General features: G+C 48.4%; 1 protein-coding gene across 1 annotated transcript; it reads left to right on the top strand.

Moving 5' to 3' along the window:
* The first annotated feature begins 8,644 nt into the window (after positions 1-8,644).
* LOC124015578 (protein Mis18-alpha-like) lies at positions 8,645-25,086 on the top strand. Its single transcript, XM_046330921.1, is given in 6 exon segments — positions 8,645-8,908; positions 8,911-8,931; positions 18,714-18,783; positions 22,054-22,176; positions 22,616-22,718; positions 24,738-25,086. Coding segments are annotated over 6 exon segments (609 nt in total). The 5' UTR covers positions 8,645-8,694; the 3' UTR covers positions 24,816-25,086.
* Positions 25,087-26,937: the final 1,851 nt, after the last annotated feature.

Below are 26,937 nucleotides of genomic sequence, written 5' to 3' on the forward strand. Positions count from 1 at the left end.
AGACACAGTGACAATAGACACAGCACACAGCAGACACAGTGACAATAGACACAGCAGACACAGGGACAATAGACACAGCAGACACAGTGACAATAGACACAGCACACAGCAGACACAGTGACAATAGACACAGCAGACACAGTGACAATAGACACAGCACACAGCAGACACAGTGACAATAGATACAGCAGACACAGTGACAATAGACACAGCAGACAGCAGACACAGTGACAATAGACACAGCAGACACAGTGACAATAGACACAGCAGACACAGTGACAATAGACACAGCAGACACAGTGACAATAGACACAGCAGACAACAGACACAGTGACAATAGACACAGCAGACACAGTGACAATAGACACAGCAGACACAGTGACAATAGACACAGCAGACACAGTGACAATAGACACAGTGACAATAGACACAGCAGACACAGTGACAATAGACACAGCAGACACAGTGACAATAGACACAGCAGACACAGTGACAATAGATACAGCAGACACAGTGACAATAGACACAGCAGACAGCAGACACAGTGACAATAGACACAGCAGACACAGTGACAATAGACACAGCAGACACAGAGACAATAGACACAGCAGACACAGTGACAATAGACACAGCAGACACAGTGACAATAGACACAGCACACAGCAGACACAGTGACAATAGACACAGTGACAATAGACACAGCAGACATAGTGACAATAGACACAGCAGACACAGTGACAATAGACACAGCAGACACAGTGACAATAGACACAGCAGACAGCAGACACAGTGACAATAGACACAGCAGACACAGTGACAATAGACACAGCAGACATAGTGACAATAGACACAGCAGACATAGTGACAATAGACACAGCAGACACAGTGACAATAGGCACAACAGACACAGTGACAATAGACACAGCAGACACAGTGACAATAGACACAGCAGACAGCAGACATAGTGACAATAGACACAGCAGACACAGTGACAATAGACACAGCAGACACAGTGACAATAGACACAGCAGACACAGTGACAATAGACACAGCACACAGCAGCAGACACAGTGACAATAGACACAGCAGACACAGGGACAATAGACACAGCAGACACAGTGACAATAGACACAGCACACAGCAGACACAGTGACAATAGACACAGCAGACACAGTGACAATAGACACAGCACACAGCAGACACAGTGACAATAGATACAGCAGACACAGTGACAATAGACACAGCAGACAGCAGACACAGTGACAATAGACACAGCAGACACAGTGACAATAGACACAGCAGACACAGTGACAATAGACACAGCAGACACAGTGACAATAGACACAGCAGACAACAGACACAGTGACAATAGACACAGCAGACACAGTGACAATAGACACAGCAGACACAGTGACAATAGACACAGCAGACACAGTGACAATAGACACAGCAGACAGCAGACACAGTGACAATAGACACAGCAGACAGCAGACATAGTGACAATAGACACAGCAGACACAGTGACAATAGACACAGCAGACACAGTGACAATAGACACAGCAGACACAGTGACAATAGACACAGCAGACACAGTGACAATAGACACAGCAGACACAGTGACAATAGACACAGCAGACACAGTGACAATAGACACAGCACACAGCAGACACAGTGACAATAGACACAGCAGACACAGGGACAATAGACACAGCAGACACAGTGACAATAGACACAGCACACAGCAGACACAGTGACAATAGACACAGCAGACACAGGGACAATAGACACAGCAGACACAGTGACAATAGACACAGCACACAGCAGACACAGTGACAATAGACACAGCAGACACAGTGACAATAGACACAGCACACAGCAGACACAGTGACAATAGATACAGCAGACACAGTGACAATAGACACAGCAGACAGCAGACACAGTGACAATAGACACAGCAGACACAGTGACAATAGACACAGCAGACACAGTGACAATAGACACAGCAGACACAGTGACAATAGACACAGCAGACAACAGACACAGTGACAATAGACACAGCAGACACAGTGACAATAGACACAGCAGACACAGTGACAATAGACACAGCAGACACAGTGACAATAGACACAGCAGACAGCAGACACAGTGACAATAGACACAGCAGACAGCAGACATAGTGACAATAGACACAGCAGACACAGTGACAATAGACACAGCAGACACAGTGACAATAGACACAGCAGACACAGTGACAATAGACACAGCAGACACAGTGACAATAGACACAGCAGACACAGTGACAATAGACACAGCAGACACAGTGACAATAGACACAGCACACAGCAGACACAGTGACAATAGACACAGCAGACACAGGGACAATAGACACAGCAGACACAGTGACAATAGACACAGCACACAGCAGACACAGTGACAATAGACACAGCAGACACAGGGACAATAGACACAGCAGACACAGTGACAATAGACACAGCACACAGCAGACACAGTGACAATAGACACAGCAGACACAGTGACAATAGACACAGCAGACAGCAGACACAGTGACAATAGACACAGCAGACACAGTGACAATAGACACAGCAGACACAGTGACAATAGACACAGCACACAGCAGACACAGTGACAATAGATACAGCAGACACAGTGACAATAGACACGGCAGACAGCAGACACAGTGACAATAGACACAGCAGACACAGTGACAATAGACACAGCAGACACAGTGACAATAGACACAGCAGACACAGTGACAATAGACACAGCAGACACAGTGACAATAGACACAGCAGACAGCAGACACAGTGAAAAGAGAGAAACTGTGGCTGAAAGACAGGGAAAACTGCATTTATTTATCTGTGCAAGAGAGTGGTCATCGATGGGAAAGAAATGCGGACAAATCAGAACATTGGAGTGAGGGGCGGAGTCTATCTCGGACAGAACTGTCGGGCCAAAAAAATGATTACCAGGTCCAGGTATTATAAAATGTACACAAACACTTGAATGAGAAAAGGCTGACCTGAGAACTGGTAAACTCAACACTAACTATAGGTGAATAATGAGAAAAGGCTGACCTGAGAACTGGTAAACTCAACACTAACTATAGGTGAATAATGAGAAAAGGCTGACCTGAGAACTGGTAAACTCAACACTAACTATAGGTGAATAATGAGAAAAGGCTGACCTGAGAACTGGTAAACTCAACACTAACTATAGGTGAATAATGAGAAAAGGCTGACCTGAGAACTGGTAAACTCAACACTAACTATAGGTGAATAATGAGAAAAGGCTGACCTGAGAACTGGTAAACTCAACACTAACTATAGGTGAATAATGAGAAAAGGCTGACCTGAGAACTGGTAAACTCAACACTAACTATAGGTGAATAATGAGAAAAGGCTGACCTGAGAACTGGTAAACTCAACACTAACTATAGGTGAATAATGAGAAAAGGCTGACCTGAGAACTGGTAAACTCAACACTAACTATAGGTGAATAATGAGAAAAGGCTGACCTGAGAACTGGTAAACTCAACACTAACTATAGGTGAATAATGAGAAAAGGCTGACCTGAGAACTGGTAAACTCAACATTAACTATAGGTGAATAACTGCTTATTGTAAAGTGTACACAATGTCTCCCCCTTGTGGGAGTTTCAATACTTTGGTAACTTTATGACCAATATTTTATTTATTTTTTGTTGGAGAGGATGATAATGGGATGGAAACCCTTTTGAGTTACATGTCCTTAGGAAAAGCTTATATTCACATAACAAGGTTGTTAGTTGAAGTTTATGCCTTTATCTCATTGTTCAATCAATGTCGGGGGTATTCGTAATTTACTCAAACGTAAGGCTATTTTCCTGTAATGCAGACTTTTACTTTCTACAAGAGACTCATGCTTGTCCTTCCGGTCTATCTTTTTGGAAAAATCAATGGGGTAACGATATCTGATTGTCAAATGGCAACAACCACTCTGCAGGTGTAGCAGTTTTAAGAGGTGCGTTTAAAGGGAAGGTCATCAGTAGTAAGACTCACCACTCTGCAGGGGTAGCAGTTTTAAGAGGTGCATTTAAAGGGGATTAAAGGGGAGGTCATCAGTAGTAAGACTCCCCACTCTGCAGGTGTAGCAGTTTTAAGAGGTGCACTTAAAGGGAAGGTCATCAGTAGTAAGACTCCCCACTCTGCAGGTGTAGCAGTTTAAAGAGGTGCATTTAAAGGGAAGGTCATCAGTAGTAAGAATCACCACTCTGCAGGTGTAGCAGTTTTAAGAGGTGCATTTAAAGGGGATTAAAGGGAAGGTCATCAGTAGTAAGACTCCCCACTCTGCAGGTGTAGCAGTTTTAAGAGGTGCACTTAAAGGGAAGGTCATCAGTAGTAAGACTCCCCACTCTGCAGGTGTAGCAGTTTTAAGAGGTGCACTTAAAGGGAAGGTCATCAGTAGTAAGACTCCCCACTCTGCAGGTGTAGCAGTTTAAAGAGGTGCATTTAAAGGGAAGGTCATCAGTAGTAAGAATCACCACTCTGCAGGGGTAGCAGTTTTAAAAGGTGCATTTAAAGGGAAGGTCATCAGTAGTTAGAATCACCACTCTGCAGGGGTAGCAGTTTTGAGAGGTGCATTTAAATGGGATTAAAGGGGAGGTCATCAGTAGTGAGACTCACCACTCTGCAGGTGTAGCAGTTTTAAGAGGTGCATTTAAAGGGAAGGTCATCAGTAGTAAGACTCCCCACTCTGCAGGTGTAGCAGTTTAAAGAGGTGCATTTAAAGGGAAGGTCATCAGTAGTAAGACTCCCCACTCTGCAGGGGTAGCAGTTTTAAGAGGTGCATTTAAAGGGAAGGTCATCAGTAGTAAGAATCACCACTCTGCAGGGGTAGCAGTTTTAAGAGGTGCATTTAAAGGGAAGGTCATCAGTAGTAAGAATCACCACTCTGCAGGGGTAGCAGTTTTAAGAGGTGCGTTTAAAGGGAAGGTCATCAGTAGTAAGAATCACCACTCTGCAGGGGTAGCAGTTTTAAGAGGTGCATTTAAAGGGAAGGTCATCAGTAGTAAGACTCACCACTCTGCAGGTGTAGCAGTTTTAAGAGGTGCATTTAAAGGGAAGGTCATCAGTAGTAAGACTCCCCACTCTGCAGGTGTAGCAGTTTTAAGAGGTGCATTTAAAGGGAAGGTCATCAGTAGTAAGAATCACCACTCTGCAGGGGTAGCAGTTTTAAGAGGTGCGTTTAAAGGGAAGGTCATCAGTAGTAAGAATCACCACTCTGCAGGTGTAGCAGTTTAAAGAGGTGCATTTAAAGGGAAGGTCATCAGTAGTAAGAATCACCACTCTGCAGGGGTAGCAGTTTTAAGAGGTGCATTTAAAGGGAAGGTCATCAGTAGTAAGACTCACCACTCTGCAGGTGTAGCAGTTTAAAGAGGTGCATTTAAAGGGAAGGTCATCAGTAGTAAGACTCACCACTCTGCAGGGGTAGCAGTTTTAAGAGGTGCATTTAAAGGGAAGGTCATCAGTAGTAAGAATCACCACTCTGCAGGGGTAGCAGTTTTAAGAGGTGCATTTAAAGGGAAGGTCATCAATAGTAAGAATCACCACTCTGCAGGGGTAGCAGTTTAAAGAGGTGCATTTAAAGGGAAGGTCATCAGTAGAACGAAATAAAAAACAAGGATAGTTTTATTTGTATTATTTCTCCTTTCTTATTTTTATTGGTCACACAAGTTATGGCACTTCATATAAATAAGGATAGTTTTAGGGGTATTCAGATACAACACAAAGAGATCAAATGTTCACAATTGGCCGACGACACCACCATTTTCTTGAAAGATCACATGTATCAGGTTTATCTCCGAATATTAGGTGCTATTCCTCTCTTAGGAGAATATAACAATACTCCAAGTGCAACTGTTGAGGATTTTGTAGCCTCAATACAACTAGAAGAAATTGACATTTTAAACTATAACATGTTTATATAAGGAAACTATTTCAATATGTTACTATTCCCTCTGCTAAAATGTACTGGAATACAGCCCTGGGACAAGGTAACTGGAACAACGTTTCGTTGTTGTCTGGTAAATATTGTATATCTAATAAGATGACAGAAGTATCATAAAAACTCATTCATAGAATCTACCCTGTAAAGACCTTTATCATACACAGATTGTAATTAGCTGTTGATAACAAATGTGTATTTTGTGATTGATTGTGACCCAGAGACTCTTGACCATTTATTTAGGGACTGCACTTATGTCAGAAGATTTATTTAGGGACTGCTCTTATGTCAGAAGATTTATTTAGGGACTGCTCTTATGTCAGAAGATTTATTTAGGGACTGCTCTTATGTCAGAAGATTTATTTAGGGACTGCTCTTATGTCAGAAGATTTATTTAGGGACTGCTCTTATGTCAGAAGATTTATTTAGGGACTGCTCTTATGTCAGAAGATTTATTTAGGGACTGCTCTTATGTCAGAAGATTTATTTAGGGACTGCTCTTATGTCAGAAGATTTATTTAGGGACTGCTCTTATGTCAGAAGATTTATTTAGGGACTGCTCTTATGTCAGAAGATTTATTTAGGGACTGCTCTTATGTCAGAAGATTTATTTAGGGACTGCTCTTATGTCAGAAGATTTATTTAGGGACTGCTCTTATGTCAGAAGATTTATTTAGGGACTGCTCTTATGTCAGAAGATTTATTTAGGGACTGCTCTTATGTCAGAAGATTTATTTAGGGACTGCTCTTATGTCAGAAGATTTATTTAGGGACTGCTCTTATGTCAGAAGATTTATTTAGGGACTGCTCTTATGTCAGAAGATTTATTTAGGGACTGCTCTTATGTCAGAAGATTTATTTAGGGACTGCTCTTATGTCAGAAGATTTATTTAGGGACTGCTCTTATGTCAGAAGATTTATTTAGGGACTGCTCTTATGTCAGAAGATTTATTTAGGGACTGCTCTTATGTCAGAAGATTTATTTAGGGACTGCTCTTATGTCAGAAGATTTATTTAGGGACTGCTCTTATGTCAGAAGATTTATTTAGGGACTGCTCTTATGTCAGAAGATTTATTTAGGGACTGCTCTTATGTCAGAAGATTTATTTAGGGACTGCTCTTATGTCAGACGATTTATTTAGGGACTGCTCTTATGTCAGAAGATTTATTTAGGGACTGCTCTTATGTCAGAAGATTTTGGATTTTGAAGATTTTCTTTTCAAAGAAACGACTATTAATGTTAATTTGAAAGATGTGTTTTATTTTGAACCAAATGACCCTGATTGAACTTTCATTGTTCATTTGTTTATCTTTCCTGGAAGATTCTTTGTCCATAAAATGAAGTGGGCAGAGAACAAACCCCTTTTCACATTATTTAAGATTGATTTCAAAATAATATTTCAATTCTTCAGTAAATGTAAAAACAACAAAGCAATATGCACCACCTTCCAGACCCATATCAAACATCTACAATTCAAAGTTAAATCTAGAATTGGCTTCCTATTTCGCAACAAAGCATTCTTCACTCATGCTGCCAAACATACCCTTGTAAAACTGACCATCCTACCAATCCTCGACTTTGGCGATGTCATTTACAAAATAGCCTCCAATACCCTACTCAACAAATTGGATGCAGTCTATCACAGTGCAATCCGTTTTGTCACCAAAGCCCCATATACTACCCACCACTACAGCCTGTACGCTCTCGTTGGCTGGCCCTCGCTTCATACTCGTCGCCAAACCCACTGGCTCCAGGTCATCTACAAGACCCTGCTAGGTAAAGTCCCCCTTATCTCAGCTCGCTGGTCACCATAGCATCTCCCACCTGTAGCACACGCTCCAGCAGGTATATCTCTCTAGTCACCCCCAAAACCAATTCTTTCTTTGGCCGCCTCTCCTTCCAGTTCTCTGCTGCCAATGACTGGAACGAACTACAACAATCTCTGAAACTGGAAACACTTATCTCCCTCACTACCTTTAAGCACCAACTGTCAGAGCAGCTCACAGATTACTGCACCTGTACATAGTCCACCTATAATTTAGCCCAAACAACTACCTCTTTCCCAACTGTATTTAATTTATTTATTTATTTTGCTCCTTTGCACCCCATTATTTTTATTTCTACATTGCACATTCTTCCATTGCAAAACTACCATTCCAGTGTTTTACTTGCTATATTGTATTTACTTTGCCACCATGGCCTTTTTTGCCTTTACCTCCCTTCTCACCTCATTTGCTCACATTGTATATAGACTTGTTTATACTGTATTATTGACTGTATGTTTGTTTTACTCCATGTGTAACTCTGTGTCGTTGTATCTGTCGAACTGCTTTGCTTTATCTTGGCCAGGTCGCAATTGTAAATGAGAACTTGTTCTCAACTTGCCTACCTGGTTAAATAAAGGTGAAATAAATAAAATAAAAGTATTTGAAATTGAAAATGAATCTCGATATGTAATACCCCCGTCTGTTAGGTTTATGTACTCTTGTTTGTATATTTCTGAGGAGTTTTGTATTTGTTGTGTTCATAATAAAAATAAATTATAATTAAAACAAATAAATAATAATATATATTTTTTTTTAATTAAAAAAATGATGACATGAAACTTCCGCTTTTCTTTTTTTAGGCATGACGTATTTCCTGTATCGTCTGTCGCCAAACCCGCCCAAGTTCGAAAAAAATAAAATAAACATGTCTGGGAGAAGAGCACTTTGCAAAGATTCAAACGTGACATATGAAGTCACCGTCAACGATGGAGTTTATGCTGACTCGACCATCATTAAGGACAACTCTAAACAAGGGAAGTTCGTAGAAGACGACGATAGCGACCCACCGGTCGTCTTTTTCTGCGGGAGTTGCAAGTTGCCCGTCGGTGACTCGTTGTCTTGGGCTGGGAGTGAGGACGAAAAAATCAAATACTGCTGAACCGTAAGTTGCTGGCGGACTACATTGTAGATCTGGATAGTGTGATAACCTTGGTTTGTGTCAGAATTACAATGCATTACTCATTTTGTTCGTGTCTGTTTTGACACTGAACAATGTTATTGAGAAGTCCCCCCCCGCCCGGTTTTTCCCAGATGGCGAAACGAGGTTCAAATTGTATTTGTCATCTGCGCCGAATACAACAGATGTAGACTTGACCGTGAAGTGTTTAACTTTACAGTGGGAGTCCTTTCCCAACGATGCAGAGGTCATTAAAGATGCAAAATGCAGACAGCGCTCCGTCCGACATTTCCTGGTTACTACAATTTATAAAAAATTGGCCTAATTTCATTTCTGTGACAAAATGAACAAGGATTGTGTGTAGAGGATCATTTGTACCTTAACTACTGTGAAATATATTTTCCATTCGTCCAAAATAATGTACTTTCAGCTGTTTTGAAACGGGTGTACAAAACCAAAGTAAAATATTGTAGCGACCCGCACAAACAGCTGTGTGTTATGTGTTAGGCTAGGAGGTGGTTGTGTTGTACTGACCAGTACCCGGTGTTCGCGGGGTCCAACCTGTCAATCAACCTGCTATCTGCCAATCACGGGAATGCCTGGAATGTTCTGATGCCGGGCATCCTGGTGGTTGGTGGAGTGGCGTGGAGGGGGGTTGGGCAGGGGGGTGGAGCATTGGAAGTTAAGACCAGGTTCAGCTTTTGTTCTCTCTCTCTTACGTCTGGGCTTCACAAGAGAAGGTCACGATTGGCTTGTGTCATCTATTTGGCGTGTGCTACGGCCCAAACAGTAGCCTGTGTAAAGTTGGTGTAATAAACCGTCAATTCGTAAACTCAAGCCTCTGTCAGGACAATTGTTCCTTTATGATCTAGTCGGGTCATTACATTGGTGTCAGAAGTAAAAACGTTGATACAAGTTAGCCAGCTAGCTAGCTGACTTATGTGGCTAGCTACCGTAGGTGAGAACGGGGATGGAAAATGCTTAGAGGGAATCCGAAAGTGAAGGTGGAGGTAGGGGACGATTATGGCCAAGGAGCTGCATGTGAATGGACGTCGGGGGCTCTGTCTGAGGAGATCGCCAGGGCGTCGGAGCGCAGAGGCCGCTTGAGGGAGGACGTTAGAGCGATGGCGGCTGAAGCGGGCATGAGTGCTTCGTCGAATGTATTTCGCGCGGATTCTGGTGGGCGGACCGAAGTGGTGACGTCGACGCGGCGTGATGAGGAATCTGGGGCTCAGGATGTAAACAAACATGGCGGCGCCCAGTTCCCGGCTGCGTCCGTATCTGTTAAGACCCCGAAGTATTCCGGTAAGGCGGATTGGGAAGCTTTTCATGCTCAGTTTGAACTGTTAGCTCATTTTAGGGGGTGGTCGGATGAAGAAAGGGCACTGCAGTTGGCTTTATGCCTCACGGATGAAGCTCTGGCCTGTTTGATATTGATTAGCCCTGAGGACAGGCATGATTATGGGGCTTTAGTGGGAGCACTGAGGAGGCGCTATGGTCAGTGTGTACAGCCCGGGCTACTGCGCTCCGAACTGAGTAATAGACGCAGGCAGCCTGGAGAGCCTCTACGGGTGCTAGCTAATGACATTGAGAGCCTCTCTCGGCGGGCATATGCTCACATGCCCCCCTCCGTGCAGAGCGAGCTAGCACGGGACCAGTTCATACAGGCGCTCTCTCCTACGGAGCTGCGCATACAGACCCAGCTGGCTCATCCTGAGTCATTGCAGACAGCCTTGGAGATGGCTTTGGAGAGGGAGCTGGTGTGGGCTGGGGCTTCAGCTGGGGCTTTGGTGGGGGTGCAGGGAGACACACCCTCTGTGCGAGCTGGGGGGCAGAGCAGTCCGGAGCCGGAAAAGCCTGCTTGGGTGGCCGAAATGACAAAACTCATTCGTGCTGTGTCGCTACAGGCGGAACGAAACACACGCCCTGGTCCCAGGGTCTGCTGGGGTTGTGGCCAGCCAGGCCATCTGCGCCGAGTTTGCCCCATGTCCCCCAGAGCTCAGGGAAACGGCTCGGGGTCCGCATAGACCGGGTAGTGCGGACCCCTGGCTTTCTATCCCAACCACCATCATCTTCTGGAGGAGCCCACCGGCACAGACGGGAAGCAAGGCTCCACTTCCCCAGAAGCAGACGAGGGCAAGCGGATGGAGCCTGTTGTTGTGGTGGGCCGGACCTGTGTTGGGGACTTTTGTCATGTCCCTGTCACTGTGGAGGGGGTGCCCTGCTCCGCCCTGGTGGACACTGGTTCCACAGTAACCCTGGTGAGGCCAGATATTGTGCCAGGTTGGACTCAGTGTGAGCCTACAACTGTGCAGCTCCGCACAGTCACAGGTGAGCTGGCACCCATGAAAGGGAAGGGAATAATGACTCTGACAGTAGGGGGCAGGACTGTGCGTCATCCTGTGTGGGTGGCGGCTGTGCAGGACCCTTGTATCCTGGGGTTGGACTTTCTTAGGAGCACAGGCTGCCAGTTAGACCTAAATAGGGGCACACTGAGCTTCCAGGGAGGGACGGAAGTCACCATGGCCCCCTAATGTCACATTCACTCAACCCAACAAACCCTTTACTCCAACAGTTAAAGCAGCAGAGACTCATGGCTGCGCCCCCTCCCCCACAGATGTGGGTGACTTTTCCCCAGTCCCCCTGTCACCTACAGCGGTGTGTTACATTCCCCCAGCTACCTCCATGACACAGCCCTCTGTGAGCCCGGGTCGCATCCCCCCAGCCCAGCTACCCCAGATGGGAGAGGAGAGGACACTGTCTGCAGTGAGGGAGATATGGGGGAGGAACTGTGTTGGTCTTGACCCTGAGCAGCAGGAACGGTTGTGGCAGTTGCTGTTTGAATTCAGAGACAGCTTTGCGTTGAGTGAGGAAGAGGTGGGTCAGACTCATCTGGTGCAGCATGAGATCGACACAGGTGATGCTCGACCCATCAAGATGCGTCCCCGCCGTATCCCGCTGGCACGCCAGGAGGCGGCAGACAAGGCTGTGTTGGAGATGCAGCGGGCAGACTTCATTGAGCCCTCAGACAGCCCCTGGGCGGCGCCAGTCGTCATGGTTCCGAAGAAGGGGGGCAAGCTGAGGTTCTGTGCGGACTACAGGCGGCTGAATGAGGTAACCAGGAAGGACTCATACCCCATACCACGTATCGATGAGTCGCTGGACCTGGTTAGGGGTCCTCCTGGTTCTCCTCACTAGACCTCCGCAGTGGCTACTGGCAGGTGCCCCTCTCCCCAGAGGCCAGAGCCAAAACTGCGTTCTCCACTAACAGAGGACACTGGCAGTTCAAGGTCCTGTGCTTTGGCCTGTGCAACGCTCCAGCTACTTTTGAGCGTTTGATGGACAGGGTGCTGGATGGCATCCCCCGACAGCAGTGTCTGGTATACCTCGATGACATCCTGGCCCATGGCAGCTCCTTCCAGTCAGCCCTGGGGCGCTACGGCGTGTGCTGGAGAGGGTGGCTGCCGCAGGTCTGAAGCTCCACCCCGAGAAGTGCCACTTCATGAGGAGAGGTGTCCTTCTTGGGCCACCGAGTGGGGAAGGAGGGGATCAGCACCATGGAGGACAAGGTAGGGGCTGTCAGAGACTGGCCCACCCCACCGACCAGCGTCAGCTGAAGAGCTTCCTGGGCCTGGCCTCGTACTACAGGAGGTTTGTACGGGGCTTCTCAAGCGTTGCTGCTCCACTGAACCGCCTGCTGCCGAAGGACAAGGCTTTCACTTGGACAGTGGAGTGTGAGGAGCGTTCAACACCCTCAAACGTGCACTGATCGAGGCCCCGTGCTCGCCCCCCTGACCTCACCTTGCCCTTTATCCTGGACACAGACGCGAGCAATGTGGGCATGGGTGGGGTGCTGGCCCAGGTGGGGCCAGAGGGGAGAGAGTGGTGGCGTACTTCAGCAAAACATTTGACAAACATGAGCGCCGCTACTGTGTCACCCGGCGGGAGCTCTTGGCTGTTGTGGCTTCCGTCAAACACTTCAAGTACTACCTGGGTGGTCTGCCCTTTACTGTAAGGACTGACCACTCTGCTCTCCAGTGGCTCATGTCTTTCAGAGAGCCAGAGGGGCAGGTGGCACGCTGGTTGGAGGAGCTTCAGCCGTATGACTTCACGGTGGTGCACAGGGCAGGGGCACGCCACTCCAACGCCGACGCCATGTCCCGTCGGCCCTGTACTGCAGACGGCTGCCGCCACTGTGAACGGAGAGAGGGACGGGAGAGAGAGCTGCGGGCAGAGGAGGTGTCTGTGCCACAGTGTGTCGGGCGAGCGGGCCTGTCTGCTGTGAGCTGCAGACTGTCGACGTGGCTGAATGGCGGCAGCAGCAGGGACGGGACACAGACCTACAGCCAGTGCTACAGTGGGTAGAGGCGCAGGTGAGGCCACCATGGGAAGAGGTGACAGCGCTCTCACTCGCGACCAAAGGGTTGTGGTCGAAGTTTGAGAGACTGCGGCTGGCTGATGGCGTGCTACAGCGGGCATGGAAGGAGTCAGCTACGGGAGAGGAGAGGTGGCAGGTGGTGGTCCCAAAAGCATTGCGGGAGGCTGTGCTCCAGAGTACTCATGGGGGGGTGGGGACTGGACACTTTGGGGTCACAAAAACACTGCGCCGTCTCCGTCAGGGCTTCTACTGGGGGCAGCACAAGAGGGATGTGGAGGACTTTTGTCGCCGCTGTGACAACTGCACAGCGAGAAAGGGCCCCCCAGGCCGCTCTCATGCTCAGCTACAACAGTTCCCAGTGGGGGCTCCCATGGAGAGGGTGGGAGTGGATGTAGTTGGGCCGTTCCCCACCACAGACAGTGGAAACCGCTGGGTGCTCACGGCCATGGACTATTTCACAAAATGGCCCGAGGCCTATGCTCTGCCTGACCAGGAGGCAGAGACCATCGTCGACGCCCTGACAGCGGGGATGTTCAGCAGGTTTGGAGCTGCAGAGTCCATCCACAGCGACCAAGGCAGAAACTTTGAGTCCCGTGTGTTCGCCACCATGTGTGAGAGGCTGGGCATGCACAAGACCCGCACTACTCCTCTCCATCCTCAAAGTGATGGCCTTGTGGAGCGCTTCAACAAAACGCTTGGACAGCAGCTGGCCATCGTCTCTTCCAAACACCAGCATGACTGGGACAAGCACCTGCCTATGGTCCTCATGGCATGCCGCTCCGCTGTCCAAGACTCCACTTCCTGCACGCCTGCCCTCCTCATGCTGGGGGAGAGATCCGCACCCTGCGGAGATGGCGTTTGGTCGGCCCCTGGATAGCCCTCATGTTCCTCCGGGGCCGGAATATGCCCGGAGACTCCAGGACCGCCTGGAGACAGCCCACACCTTCGCCAGAGAGCAGCTGGTGAATGCAGGTGTGAGGCAGAAAAGGAACTATGACGTGCACACCCGGGAAGGCACTTTGTGGCTGGGGAGCTGGTCTGGGTCTACAGCCCCTAAGGAAAAAGGCAGATGCCCCAAGTTGGACAGTCACTGGGTGGGACCCTGCAGTGTCCTGGAGAGGGTAGGGAGGTTGTGTACCGGGTGCAGCTTCCTCCCAGGGGGAGAAAGGTGGCACTGCACCGGGACAGGTTAGCCCCATACAGAGGGGCCTCTTCTCCCCAAACCCCAGGAACCCCCACAATTCCCCTCTCTGGCAATGACATTCTCCAGGCACCCACCCTCAGGTGCCGCAGACAAGGCTCCAGACAGCCCACTCCCCAGTCTCCCCCTGTGTCACCGCGTGGTTCCCCAGAGCCACGGACTGTATTACCCGTTCCCGCTTCCTTGTCACCCATATCCCTGCCTTCATCCCCTGGGTCCCAGAGGGCACTCTGCGACCATCACGACCACGCAGGCAAAGGAGACCTCCGGGTCGCTTCAGAGACTTTGTTTGTTCCCTCGGGGACGAGGGACTTTAAGCGACCCGCACAGACAGCTGTGTGTTATGTGTTAGGCTAGGAGGTGGTTGTGTTGTACTGACCAGTACCCGGTGTTCGCGGGGTCCAACCTGTCAATCAACCTGCTATCTGCCAATCACGGAATGCCTGGAATGTTCTGATGCCGGGCATCCTGGTGGTTGGTGGAGTGGCGTGGAGGGGGGTTGGGCAGGGGGGTGGAGCATTGGAAGTTAAGACCAGGTTCAGCTTTTGTTCTCTCTCTCTTACGTCTGGGCTTCACAAGAGAAGGTCACGATTGGCTTGTGTCATCTATTTGGCGTGTGCTACGGCCCAAACAGTAGCCTGTGTAAAGTTGGTGTAATAAACCGTCAATTCGTAAACTCAAGCCTCTGTCAGGACAATTGTTCCTTTATGATCTAGTCGGGTCATTACAATATGTTAATCGCGGGAAGCATAGAAATAGTGCAGAACAGATCTACCGCCTCTTAGACTTGCTTTCAATGACACATCTGTAACACACATATGTGAATTTCTTCTGGTCTCCTTAAAGACTTTGCAGATTAGAAATAGCATGAATAGAACTAACATTCGTTAGAATCAGTGCGGTTTGTTTGTTCTACATAATGCCTTCAGAAGGGCTGTCTAACTTCCAGGTACAAAATGTATTTATTAAGAATCCTCATTCGTTGCTGCCGCAGGAGGAACATTGTCCGATGTTGAGATGTGTCTGTTACTTGAACTCTGAAGCATTTATTTGGGCTGCAATTTCTGAGGCTGGTAACTCTAATGAACCCATCCTCTGCAGCAGAAGTAACTCTGGGTCTTTCTTTCCTGTGGTGGTCTTCATGAGAGCCAGTTTCATCATAGCGCTTGATGGTTTTTGTGACTGCACTTATAGGAACTTTCAAAGTTGTTTACATTTTCAGGATTAATTGACCGTGTCAAATTTTTGTCCGTCCTCCTCCTTCTACCCATATGAAAGCAGCCACAACGGTGGAATTAGCTGTTTCCTTCAAAATCTAAGGACAAAGCGAAAACAAGTTTTTGGAAATGTTTGCAAATGTATTACAAATAAACAACATAAGTATTCAGACCCTTTGCTGTGAGACTCGAAATTGAGCTCAGGTGCATCCAGTTTCCACTGATCATCCTTGATGTTTCTATAACTTGGAGTCCACCTGTGGTAAATTCAGTTGTTTGGACATGGTATGGAAAGGAACACACCTGTCTATATAAGGTCCCACAGTTGACAGTGCATGTCAGAGCAAAAACCAAGCCATGAGGTTGAAGGAATTGTCCGTAGAGCTCCGAGACAGGATTGTGTCTGACCTTTTTTGGGGATTTCTACAACTTGATTGGAGGCCACCTGTGGTCCTTGAGTGGCCCAGCCAGAGCCCGGACTTGAACCTGATCAAACATCTCTGGATAGACCTGAATCAAAATCAAATCAAATTTTATTTGTCACATACACATGGTTAGCAGATGTTAAATGCGAGTGTAGCGAAATGCTTGTGCTTCTAGTTCCGACAATGCAGTAATAACCAACAAGTAATCTAACTAACAATTCCAAAACTACTGTCTTATACACAGTGTAAGGGGATAAGGAACATGTACATAAGGATATATGAATGAGTGATGGTACAGAGCAGCATACAGTAGATGGTATCGAGTACAGTATATACAGATGAGATGAGTGTGTAGACAAAGTAAACAAAGTGGCATAGTTAAAGTGGCTAGTGATACATGTGTTACATAAGGATGCAGTCGATGATATAGAGTACAGTATATACGTATGCATATGAGATGAATAATGTAGGGTAAGTAACTTTATATAAGGTAGCATTGTTTAAAGTGGCTAGTGATATATTTACATCATTTCCCATCAATTCCCATTATTAAAATGGCTGGAGTTGGGTCAGTGTCAATGACAGTGTGTTGGCAGCAGCCACTCAATGTTAGTGGTGGCTGTTTAACAGTCTGATGGCCTTGAGATAGAAGCTGTTTTTCAGTCTCTCGGTCCCAGCTTTGATGCAACTGTACTGACCTCGCCTTCTGGATGATAGCGGGGTGAACAGGCAGTGGTTCGGGTGGTTGATGTCCTTGATGATCTTTATGGCCTTCCTGTAACAACGGGTGGTGTAGGTGTCCTGGAGGGCAGGTAGTTTGCCCCCGGTGATGCGTTGTGCAGTCCTCACTACCCTCTGGAGAGCCTTACGGTTGAGGGCGGAGCAGTTGCCGTACCAGGCGGTGATACAGCCCGCCAGGATGCTCTCGATTGTGCATCTGTAGAAGTTTGTGAGTGCTTTTGGTGACAAGCCGAATTTCTTCAGCCTCCTGAGGTTGAATAGGCGCTTCTGCGCCTTCTTCACGACGCTGTCAGTGTGAGTGGACCAATTCAGTTTGTCTGTGATGTGTATGCCGAGGAACTTAAAACTAGCTACCCTCTCCACTACTGTTCCATCAATGTGGATAGGGGGGTGTTCCCTCTCTCCCTCTCCCTCTGCTGTCCTGTGTTCCCTCTGCCGCCCTGTGCACCTGGGTACTGGACTTCCTGACGGGCCGCCCCCAGGTGGTGAAGGTAGGCAACAACATCTCCTCCCCGCTGATCCTGAAAATAGCAGTGCTGCGACCCTCCCCATCCAACCTGACAGAGGATCTGCAGAGAAGAATGGGAGAAACTCCCCAAATAAAGGTGTGCCAAGCTTGTTGCGTCATACCCAAGAATACTTCACGTAGTCACTGCCAAAGTACTAAGTAAAGGGTGTCAATACTTGTGATATTTTAATAAATTAACAAAATTCTAAACCTGTTTTTGCTTTGTCATTATTGGGTATTGTGTGTAGATTGAAGAGAAACCTATTTATTCACATGTTGGTACAAGGCTTTAACCGAAACAAAATGGGAAAAGTCAAAAATGTGGGAAAAGCACACATGACTGTAAGTCTTTGGATAAAAGCGTCTCTAAATGGCATTTATTATTATTATTATTCCGAAGGCAGTGTTTATGAACCGTACAGCCCTAACCCATTTCATGTGTAAAATCCATAGGTATCAGCCTGCTCAGTAACACCCACAGTACACTACTATGTAGAGTTTACACACACATTACCATCTTAGTCTGCTAAATGGCTTATATTATATTATTAGTTCTATTGCAGGTCTCTGAAACTACTGTGCAATTAGCCATTATTAGCTCTGAATGATCAATCGTAATACATTGACTGGTGAGCTAATGCAGTGGGTGTAATCAATGCCTGTTCTACCTACTCAGGGGGGTTAGTTAATCTAGTTGGTGATGCCTGTCCTACTCGGGGGGGGGGGGGGGTTAGTTAATCTAGTTGGTTACCCCTGCCCTATGCAGTGGGTTAGTTAATCTAGTTGGTTACCCCTGCCCTATGCAGTGGGTTAGTTAATCTAGTTGGTGACCCCTGTAGTGGGTTGTTAATCTGTTGGTTACCCCTGCCCACAGTGGGTTAGTTAATCTAGTTGGTTACCCCTGCCCTATGCAGTGGGTTAGTTAATCTAGTTGGTTATCCCTGCCCTATGCAGTGGGTTAGTTAATCTAGTTTGACCCCTGTATGTGAATTGACACTATAATTCGCACGTGAAGTTACTCCGTTTTGGGGTTAGGGTTATTTCAGTTTTAATCATTTATATAAAGTTTTTACAGTGATACTGTTCCATGTGCCACCCTGTTCCATGTGCCACCCTGTTCCATTGCCACCCTGTTCCATGTGCCACCCTGTTCCATGTGCCACCCTGAATTGGCAAGACCACAAACACATCTTGGATCAGGCTATTGTCTAAGGACAAGACAGATTGATTTCCTAATTAGATATTGTTCTCCCAATTTCCCAAAGAGACTGAACAATTCCCTCTTTTTATATTGCAGGTGTCAGTGACAATGTTTTGGTTGGCAAAGAAACTCACTTCTCTGGTACCTGTAAGAAGGATCTAGGCTGGTAAGTCAGTGCGTATGTCTGTTAGCCGTATGTCTGTTCCATGTCTGTGCGTATGTCTGTTAGCCGTATGTCTGTTAGCCGTATGTCTGTTAGCCGTATGTCTGTTAGCCGTATGTCTGTTAGCCGTATGTCTGTTAGCCGTATGTCTGTTAGCCGTATGTCTGTTAGCTTGGTAGGCTATTGTATGTCTGTTAGCCGTATGTCTGTTAGCCGTATGTCTGTTAGCCGTAATTAGCCGATATTGTCTCAAATTCCTCAATGTTTACCTTCATCATAGACAGAACTGAACTAATATTAACCCAGAAGTAAAATATTTATATTGGTCAGGTGTCAGTGAGCTGTTGTCACTCCCTCCCCCTGATGTTTTGACCTGTCGTGTGATATTCCCCACCCCCTGACCTGTCGTGTGATATTCCCCCCCTGACCTGTCGTGTGATATTCCCCCCCCGACCTGTCTGGATATTCCCCCCCGACCTGTCGTGTAATATCCCCCCCGACCTGTCGTGTGATATTCCCCCCGACCTGTCGTGTGATAGACCTGTCGTGTGATATCCCCCGACCTGTCGTGTGATATCCCCTCCCCCCGACCTGTCGTGTGATATCCCCCCGACCTGTCGTGTGATATCCCCCCGACCTGTCGTGATATCGTGTGATATCCCCGACCTGTTGTGTGATATCCCCCCCCGACCTGTCGTGTGATAGACCTGTCGTGTGATATCCCCCCCGACCTGCTGATATTCCCCCCCGACCTGCCGTGTGATATCCCCCCTGACCTGTCTGTGATATTCCCCCCCCCTGACCTGCCGATATCCCCCTGACCTCTGATATCCCCCCGAGCCGTACCTGTCTGATATACCTGCGTGTGATATCCCCCACCCGACCTGTCTGTTCCCCCACCCGACCTGTCGTGTGATATTGACCTGTGTGATATTCCCCCCCGACCTGTCGTGTGATATTCCCCCCGACCTGTCTGATATTCCCCCCCCGACCTGTCCGATATTCCCCCCGACCTGTCGTGTGATATTCCCCCCGACCTGTCGTGTGATATTCCCCCCTGACCTGTCGTGTGATATTCCCCCTGACCTGTCGTGTGATATCCCCCCTGACCTGTCGTGTGATATCCCCCCTGACCTGTCGTGTGATATCCCCCTGACCTGTCGTGTGATATTCCCCCCCCGACCTGTCGTGGGATATTTCCCCCCCGACCTGTCGTGGGATATTTCCCCCCCGACCTGTCGTGGGATATTTCCCCCGACCTGTCGTGGGATATTTCCCCCCCGACCTGCTGGGATATTTCCCCCGACCTGCTGAAATAACCTGTCTGTGATATTCCCCCCAAATTCCTCAATGTTTACCTTCATCATAGATTCCCCAGAATGTGATCTTATTGATATTCCCCCCCGACCTGTCGTGTGATATCCCCCGACCTGTCGTGTGATATCCCCCGACCTGTCGTGTGATATCCCCCTGACCTGTCGTGTGATATCCCCCCCCTGACCTGTCGTGTGATATCCCCCTGACCTGTCGTGTGATATCCCCCTGACCTGTCGTGTGATATTCCCCCCCCTGACCTGTCGTGTGATATTCCCCCCCCTGACCTGTCGTGTGATATTCCCCCCCCCCCCCTGACCTGTCGTGTGATATTCCCCCCGACCTGTCGTGTGATATCCCCCCGACCTGTCGTGTGATATCCCCCGACATGTCGTGTGATATCCCCCCGACCTGTCGTGTGATATTCCCCCTGAACTGTCGTGTGATATCCCCCCGACCTGTCGTGTGATATCCCCCCGACCTGTGATATCCCCCCGACCTGTCGTGTGATATTCACCCCCCCGACCTGTCGTGTGATATTCACCCCCCGACCTGTCGTGTGATATTCACCCCCGACCTGTCGTGTGATATTCCCCCCCGACCTGTCGTGTGATATTCACCCCCGACCTGTCGTGTGATATTCACCCCGACCTGTCGTGTGATATTCACCCCCCGACCTGTCGTGTGATATCCCCCCGACAGGTCGTGTGATATCCCCCCCGACCTGTCGTGTGATATTCCCCCCCCGACCTGTCGTGTGATATTCCCCCTGAACTGTCGTGTGATATTCCCCCTGAACTGTCGTGTGATATTCCCCCTGACCTGTCGTGTGATATTCACCCCCCCCGACCTGTCGTGTGATATCCCCCCGATGATATCCCCCGACCTGTCGTGTGATATTCCCCCCCGACCCGTGTGATATTCCCCCCTGAACTGTCGTGTGATATTCCCCCCCGACCTGTCGTGTGATATTCCCCCCCCCGTGTGATATTGACCTGTCGTGTGATATTCACCCCCCCTGTCGTGTGATATCCCCCCCGACAGGTCGTGTGATATCCCCCCGACCTGTCGTGTGATATTCCCCCGACCTGTCGTGTGATATTCCCCCCGACCTTTCGTGTGATATTCCCCCTGAACTGTCGTGTGATATTCCCCCCTGAACTGTCGTGTGATATTCCCCCCGACCTGTCGTGTGATATTCCCCCCCCGACCTGTCGTGACCTGATATATCCCCCCGACCTGTCGTGTGATATTCCCCCTTGACCTGTCGTGTGATATTCCCCCCTGAACTGTCTGTATTCCCCCCCCGACCTGTCGTGTGATATTCCCCCCCCGACCTGTCGTGTGATATTCACCCCCCGACCCGTGTGATATTCACCCCCCCGACCTGTCGTGTGATATTCACCCCCGACCTGTCCCTGATATTCACCCCCCCCGACCTGTCGTGTGATATTCACCCCCGACCTGTCGTGTGATATTCACCCCCGACCTGTCGTGTGATATCCCCCCGACAGGTCGTGTGATTCCCCCCGACCTGTCGTGTGATATTCCCCCCCCCGACCTGTCGTGTGATATTCCCCCCGACCTGTCGTGTGATATTCCCCCTGAACTGTCGTGTGATATTCCCCCCTGAACTGTCGTGTGATATTCCCCCCCTGAACTGTCGTGTGATATTCCCCCCTGAACCCCCCCCTGTCGTGTGATATCCCCCTGACCTGTCGTGTGATATCCCCCTGACCTGTCGTGTGATATCCCCCCCCGTGTGATATCCCCTGACCTGTCGTGTGATATCCCCCCGACCTGTCGTGTGATATCCCCCTGTCGTGTGATGCCCCCCCCCCGACCTGTCGTGTGATATTCCCCCCGACCTGTCGTGTGATATCCCCCCGACCTGTCGTGTGATATTCCCCCCCGACCTGTCCCCCCCTGACCTGTCGTGTGATATTCCCCCTGTTACAGCCTGAAAGTCCACCTGACCTGTCGTGGCTGCAGCTCTCTGCTTGGCATGGTCTACATCTCTACACCCAGGAAACTGGACCACATCAGGTCTCTGTTCTGCCTCAATGTGACTGCCATAGAGAGGTGAGCCATGGGGGGGGGGGGGGCAGGCTGTCTGAGCAGGACTTAAACCAGTGACTGATATAGTTGTAGTAGTTATCGTGGGGGAATTTAAACATTGACTTTAAATATTGGTGATTTTCACAATGTTTATGCAGCACCTGTTGTCCTGTTTTCATGGCATCTTGCTGCTGTGATTGGTATTTCAACTAACAGAAATGGGAGGTTATCAATGTTTTTTATTGTTCATATTCTTTGTAGATCTGTGTGGAAATATTTATCTTAGTGTGGTCTGGACTCTCTCACACAGCATCTCTGACACTCATGATGACAAATCATGTTGCCAGTAGTAACAGCCCCGCTAAAATATTTTTAGATTGATTTACGAGATGATAGTTTGTCTATTCTGTTGGCTTTAAAAAGTAATTTATATTGATGTAAAATCATTCTGCGGTCCGTGCAGCTATGTCCTGGGGTCTTCCAGTCAGCAGGTGGCAGCAGTGAGCCCCAAGCAGCAGCCGGTCACTCTGGAGTACAGACAGGCTGTAGAGCGACAACTGGATGAGGTAACCCTCTGGACTGTGAAGCTTCCCGTTAGTTCACTACTGTTGATCAGGGCTCTGTCATGTGTGTTTGAAGAAGGTATTACTTGCAATGATCTTGTGGGAGTGGATTGGTTAAGACACACCCACATTAAACCACGCCTCCCAACACCCACCCACATTAAACCACGCCTCCCAACACCCACCCACATTAAACCACGCCTCCCAACACCCACCCACATTAAACCACGCCTCCCAACACCCACCCACATTAAACCACGCCTCCCAACACCAACCCACATTAAACCACGCCTCTCTCAAAACACCCACCCACATCAAACCACGCCTCCCAACACCCACACACATCAAACCACGCCTCCCAACACCCACACACATCAAACCACGCCTCCCAACACCCACACACATCAAACCACGCCTCTCTCAAAACACCAACCCTCATTAAACCACGCCTCCTAAAACACCCACCCACATTAAACCACGCCTCCTAAAACACCCACCCACATTAAACCACGCCTCCTAAAACACCCACCCACATTAAACCACGCCTCCTAAAACACCCACCCACATTAAACCACACCTCTTTACTAAAGTAATTTCATGCCATACATTTATATTGAAGTGAACCTTCAGAGCCCATTGATGAGGACATGTTGTCTGGTGGACATCTGGTCTGGTGGAGACACATGCCAAACTGGGTCTTCATTAGCCAATAGAGAGAGACCCGGGACATTAACCAGAAGGCCAATCAGCTTAATCTACGAACCAATCGTCTCCCACAGCAACTTCCTCCTAACCTTCCCCGTGCCTCGCAGTCGTGTGATTCGCCAAAAAATGAAATGACAAGTACTTTACTCAGTACGTCAGTCCTATAGATCCCAGGCTTATAGGATGGAGACGAGGTTATTGACAAGCCAATCGTAGACACGAGGTTGATAGAGGAGTTGGCATGATGGCACACTGGTTCTCAGGCTTGTTCTTTGTCTGCTTAGTACCTGTGTTTGTCTTGGAGAAAAACGCACACTAGATGGTGGTGTTGCTCAGGAACGGCAGTCAGACACTCCTCGATACTGTACCAGCAGGAACAATAGAATGTCTGTTTATTTCTTTCTGTGTGTTTGTTTTGGGGGCGGGGTCTGACTTAAGGTGTCCGCATGCTTCCCAGCTGAAACAGTTCGTCAGCGCTTGTGCATATATTATGATGACGTTTTGGGCTCTGGCCCCGGGGGGCTACGGGCTCTGGCCCCGGGGGGCTACGGGCTCTGGCCCGGGGGGCTACGGGCCCTGGCCCCGGGGGGCTACGGGCCCTGGCCCCGGGGGGCTACGGGCTCTGGCCCCGGGGTTTTATCTGCTGTTCCGGCACACACTTTTTTTTCTGGAAGCATAATGAAGGTCTGAAACCGACGCCCCTTTGTCAGTGATTTGGTCAACATTGGGGATTCTTCAATCAAGTCTTTGCATGAAAACAAGTTCTCTCGTTGAACTCTTTCATAGCAAAATACTTCACCAGTCGTCTTAGTTCGATGTCAAATTGTCACCTAAGATCTCTTCAGCAAAAATGTCAATTAATGGCCGATTTTTTAAAATATTTTTTTTCGAGTTACAAGATCTTGGATTAATTATATTTTGAAGAAGTGTATACCGACTACGCCGACTCAAAATGGACAAACTACTATTGCCGCTTTTTCAAGCGAAGGTGTTTTAATGCGAACAAACTCGTTAGACTCGACGCCAGCTGAACTCTGACCTGGTCAGACACTTGTTTCTTAATGTATTCTGTCTGAGAGGCAGAGAGACCATGTTTGGGTTTTCCACCTTGTAAATTTAACGACCTCATCCTCTCCTTCCCTCCCTCTCTCCCTCTGTTCTCTATCCCCATCTCTCTCTCCTCCTCCTCTGTCCCCCCTCCCTCCCTTCTCTACTCTTTTTCCTCCTCCCACTCCTCTGTCCCTTCCTCCTTCCTCTCTTCCCCCTCTTCCCTCCCTTCTCTCCTCTCATCTTCCTCCCCTCTTTCCCCCTCTCTAGATTAAGGCGGTGACTCTGTCTATGGGGCAGAGGTTGTTGGTGCTGGAGGGTGACCAGCAGAGTAAATGTCATATGTGATGATGCATCTTGACAGTGATGGACTACGTCATGGGGGGCCCGGGGGCCCGCTGAGGTCTCACATACACACAGTACTAAGTAACTCAACCCTCCCTCCCCATTTCTACCTAAATCCCACTTTGCCCTCTACCCCCCCCCTCCTTTGTTAGTTCTGATGGGGAACCACAAGAGCCACAATCTGTTTGTTCCACAAGGTTTAAACACCTCTATCACAATAAATGGCACCCTATTCCCTATATAGTGCACTACTATAGACCAGAGCCCTATGGAACCCTATATTCCCTATATAGTGCACTACTTTAGACCAGAGCCCTATGGAACCCTATTCCCTATATAGTGCACTACTTTAGACCAGAGCCCTATGCCACCCTATTCCCTATATAGTGCACTACTTTAGACCAGAGCCCTATGCCACCCTATTCCCTATATAGTGCACTACTTTAGACCAGAGCCCTATTTGGTTAATTATTGAAAGCCCTATGGAACCCTATAGGGTGTCATTTGTGATGAAACTATTGTCCCCTCCAAGCGGTTTGTGGTTTATGTCAAGTTGAGACTGTTCTGTGTTAGAACTCATAGTTTGGATACTGTTAACTGTTTTCTGTGTGTTGGAACTCATAGTTTGGATACTGTTAACTGTTTTCTGTGTTGGAACTCATAGTTTGGATACTGTTAACTGTTGGAACTCATAGTTTGGATACTGTTAACTGTTTTCTGTGTTAGAACTCATAGTTTGGATACTGTTAACTGTTTTCTGTGTGTTGGAACTCATAGTTTGGATACTGTTAACTGTTTTCTGTGTGTTGGAACTCATAGTTTGGATACTGTTAACTGTTTTCTGTGTTGGAACTCATAGTTTGGATACTGTTAAGTGTTCTCATAGATCATGTGACTCTAAACAAAGCATTCATAAATAGAAACATGTCCTGTTGTCTTAAAGATATACTTCCATTCTCTTTGTCTATGATGGAATTGTATTCAATATGACGGCTTTTATATCCCCTACTGGACTAGGCTTGTGTCTGGGGGGAACCAGGCCTTTATGTCTGGGGGGAACCAGGCCTTTATGTCTGGGGGGGAACCAAGCCTTTATGTCTGGGGGGAACCAAGCCTTTATGTCTGGGGGAACCAAGCCTTTATGTCTGGGGGAACCAAGCCTTTATGTCTGGGGGAACCAGGCCTTTATGTCTGGGGGAACCAGGCCTTTATGTCTGGGGGGAACCAGGCCTTTATGTCTGGGGGAACCAGGCCTTTGTCTGGGGGAACCAGGCTTTTGTCTGGGGGAACCAGGCTTTTGTCTGGGGGAACCAGGCTTTTGTCTGGGGGAACCAGGCCTTTATGTCTGGGGGAACCAGGCCTTTATGTCTGGGGGGAACCAGGCCTTTATGTCTGGGGGAACCAGGCCTTTATGTCTGGGGGAACCAGGCCTTTATGTCTGGGGGGAACCAGGCCTTTATGTCTGGGGGGAACCAGGCCTTTATGTCTGGGGGGAACCAGGCCTTTATGTCTGGGGGGAACCAGGCCTTTATGTCTGGGGGGAACCAGGCCTCTATGTCTGGGTGGAACCAGGCTTGTGTCTTGGGGGAACCAGGCCTTTATGTCTGGGGGAACCAGGCCTTTATGTCTGGGGGGGGAACCAGGCTTTTATATCCCCTACTGGACTAGGCTTGTGTCTGGGGGGAACCAGGCCTTTATGTCTGGGGGGAACCAGGCCTTTATGTCTGGGGGGAACCAGGCCTTTATGTCTGGGGGAACCAGGCCTTTATGTCTGGGGGAACCAGGCCTTTATGTCTGGGGGAACCAGGCCTTTATGTCTGGGGGAACCAGGCCTTTATGTCTGGGGGAACCAGGCCTTTATGTCTGGGGGGAACCAGGCCTTTATGTCTGGGGGAACCAGGCCTTTATGTCTGGGGGGAACCAGGCCTTTAGGTCTGGGGGGGAACCAGGCCTTTATGTCTGGGGGGGGAACCAGGCCTTTATGTCTGGGGGGGGAACCAGGCTTTTATATCCCCTACTGGACTAGGCTTGTGTCTGGGGGGAACCAGGCCTTCAATTCAGACATCATTCAAGCTATTATTTTCCACTTTTATCAGTTCTTTGTTGTTCAAAGTGATTTATATAA

The sequence above is a fragment of the Oncorhynchus gorbuscha genome, linkage group LG02, assembly GCF_021184085.1.
Source record: "Oncorhynchus gorbuscha isolate QuinsamMale2020 ecotype Even-year linkage group LG02, OgorEven_v1.0, whole genome shotgun sequence".
Taxonomy (NCBI): Eukaryota; Metazoa; Chordata; class Actinopteri; order Salmoniformes; family Salmonidae; genus Oncorhynchus; species Oncorhynchus gorbuscha.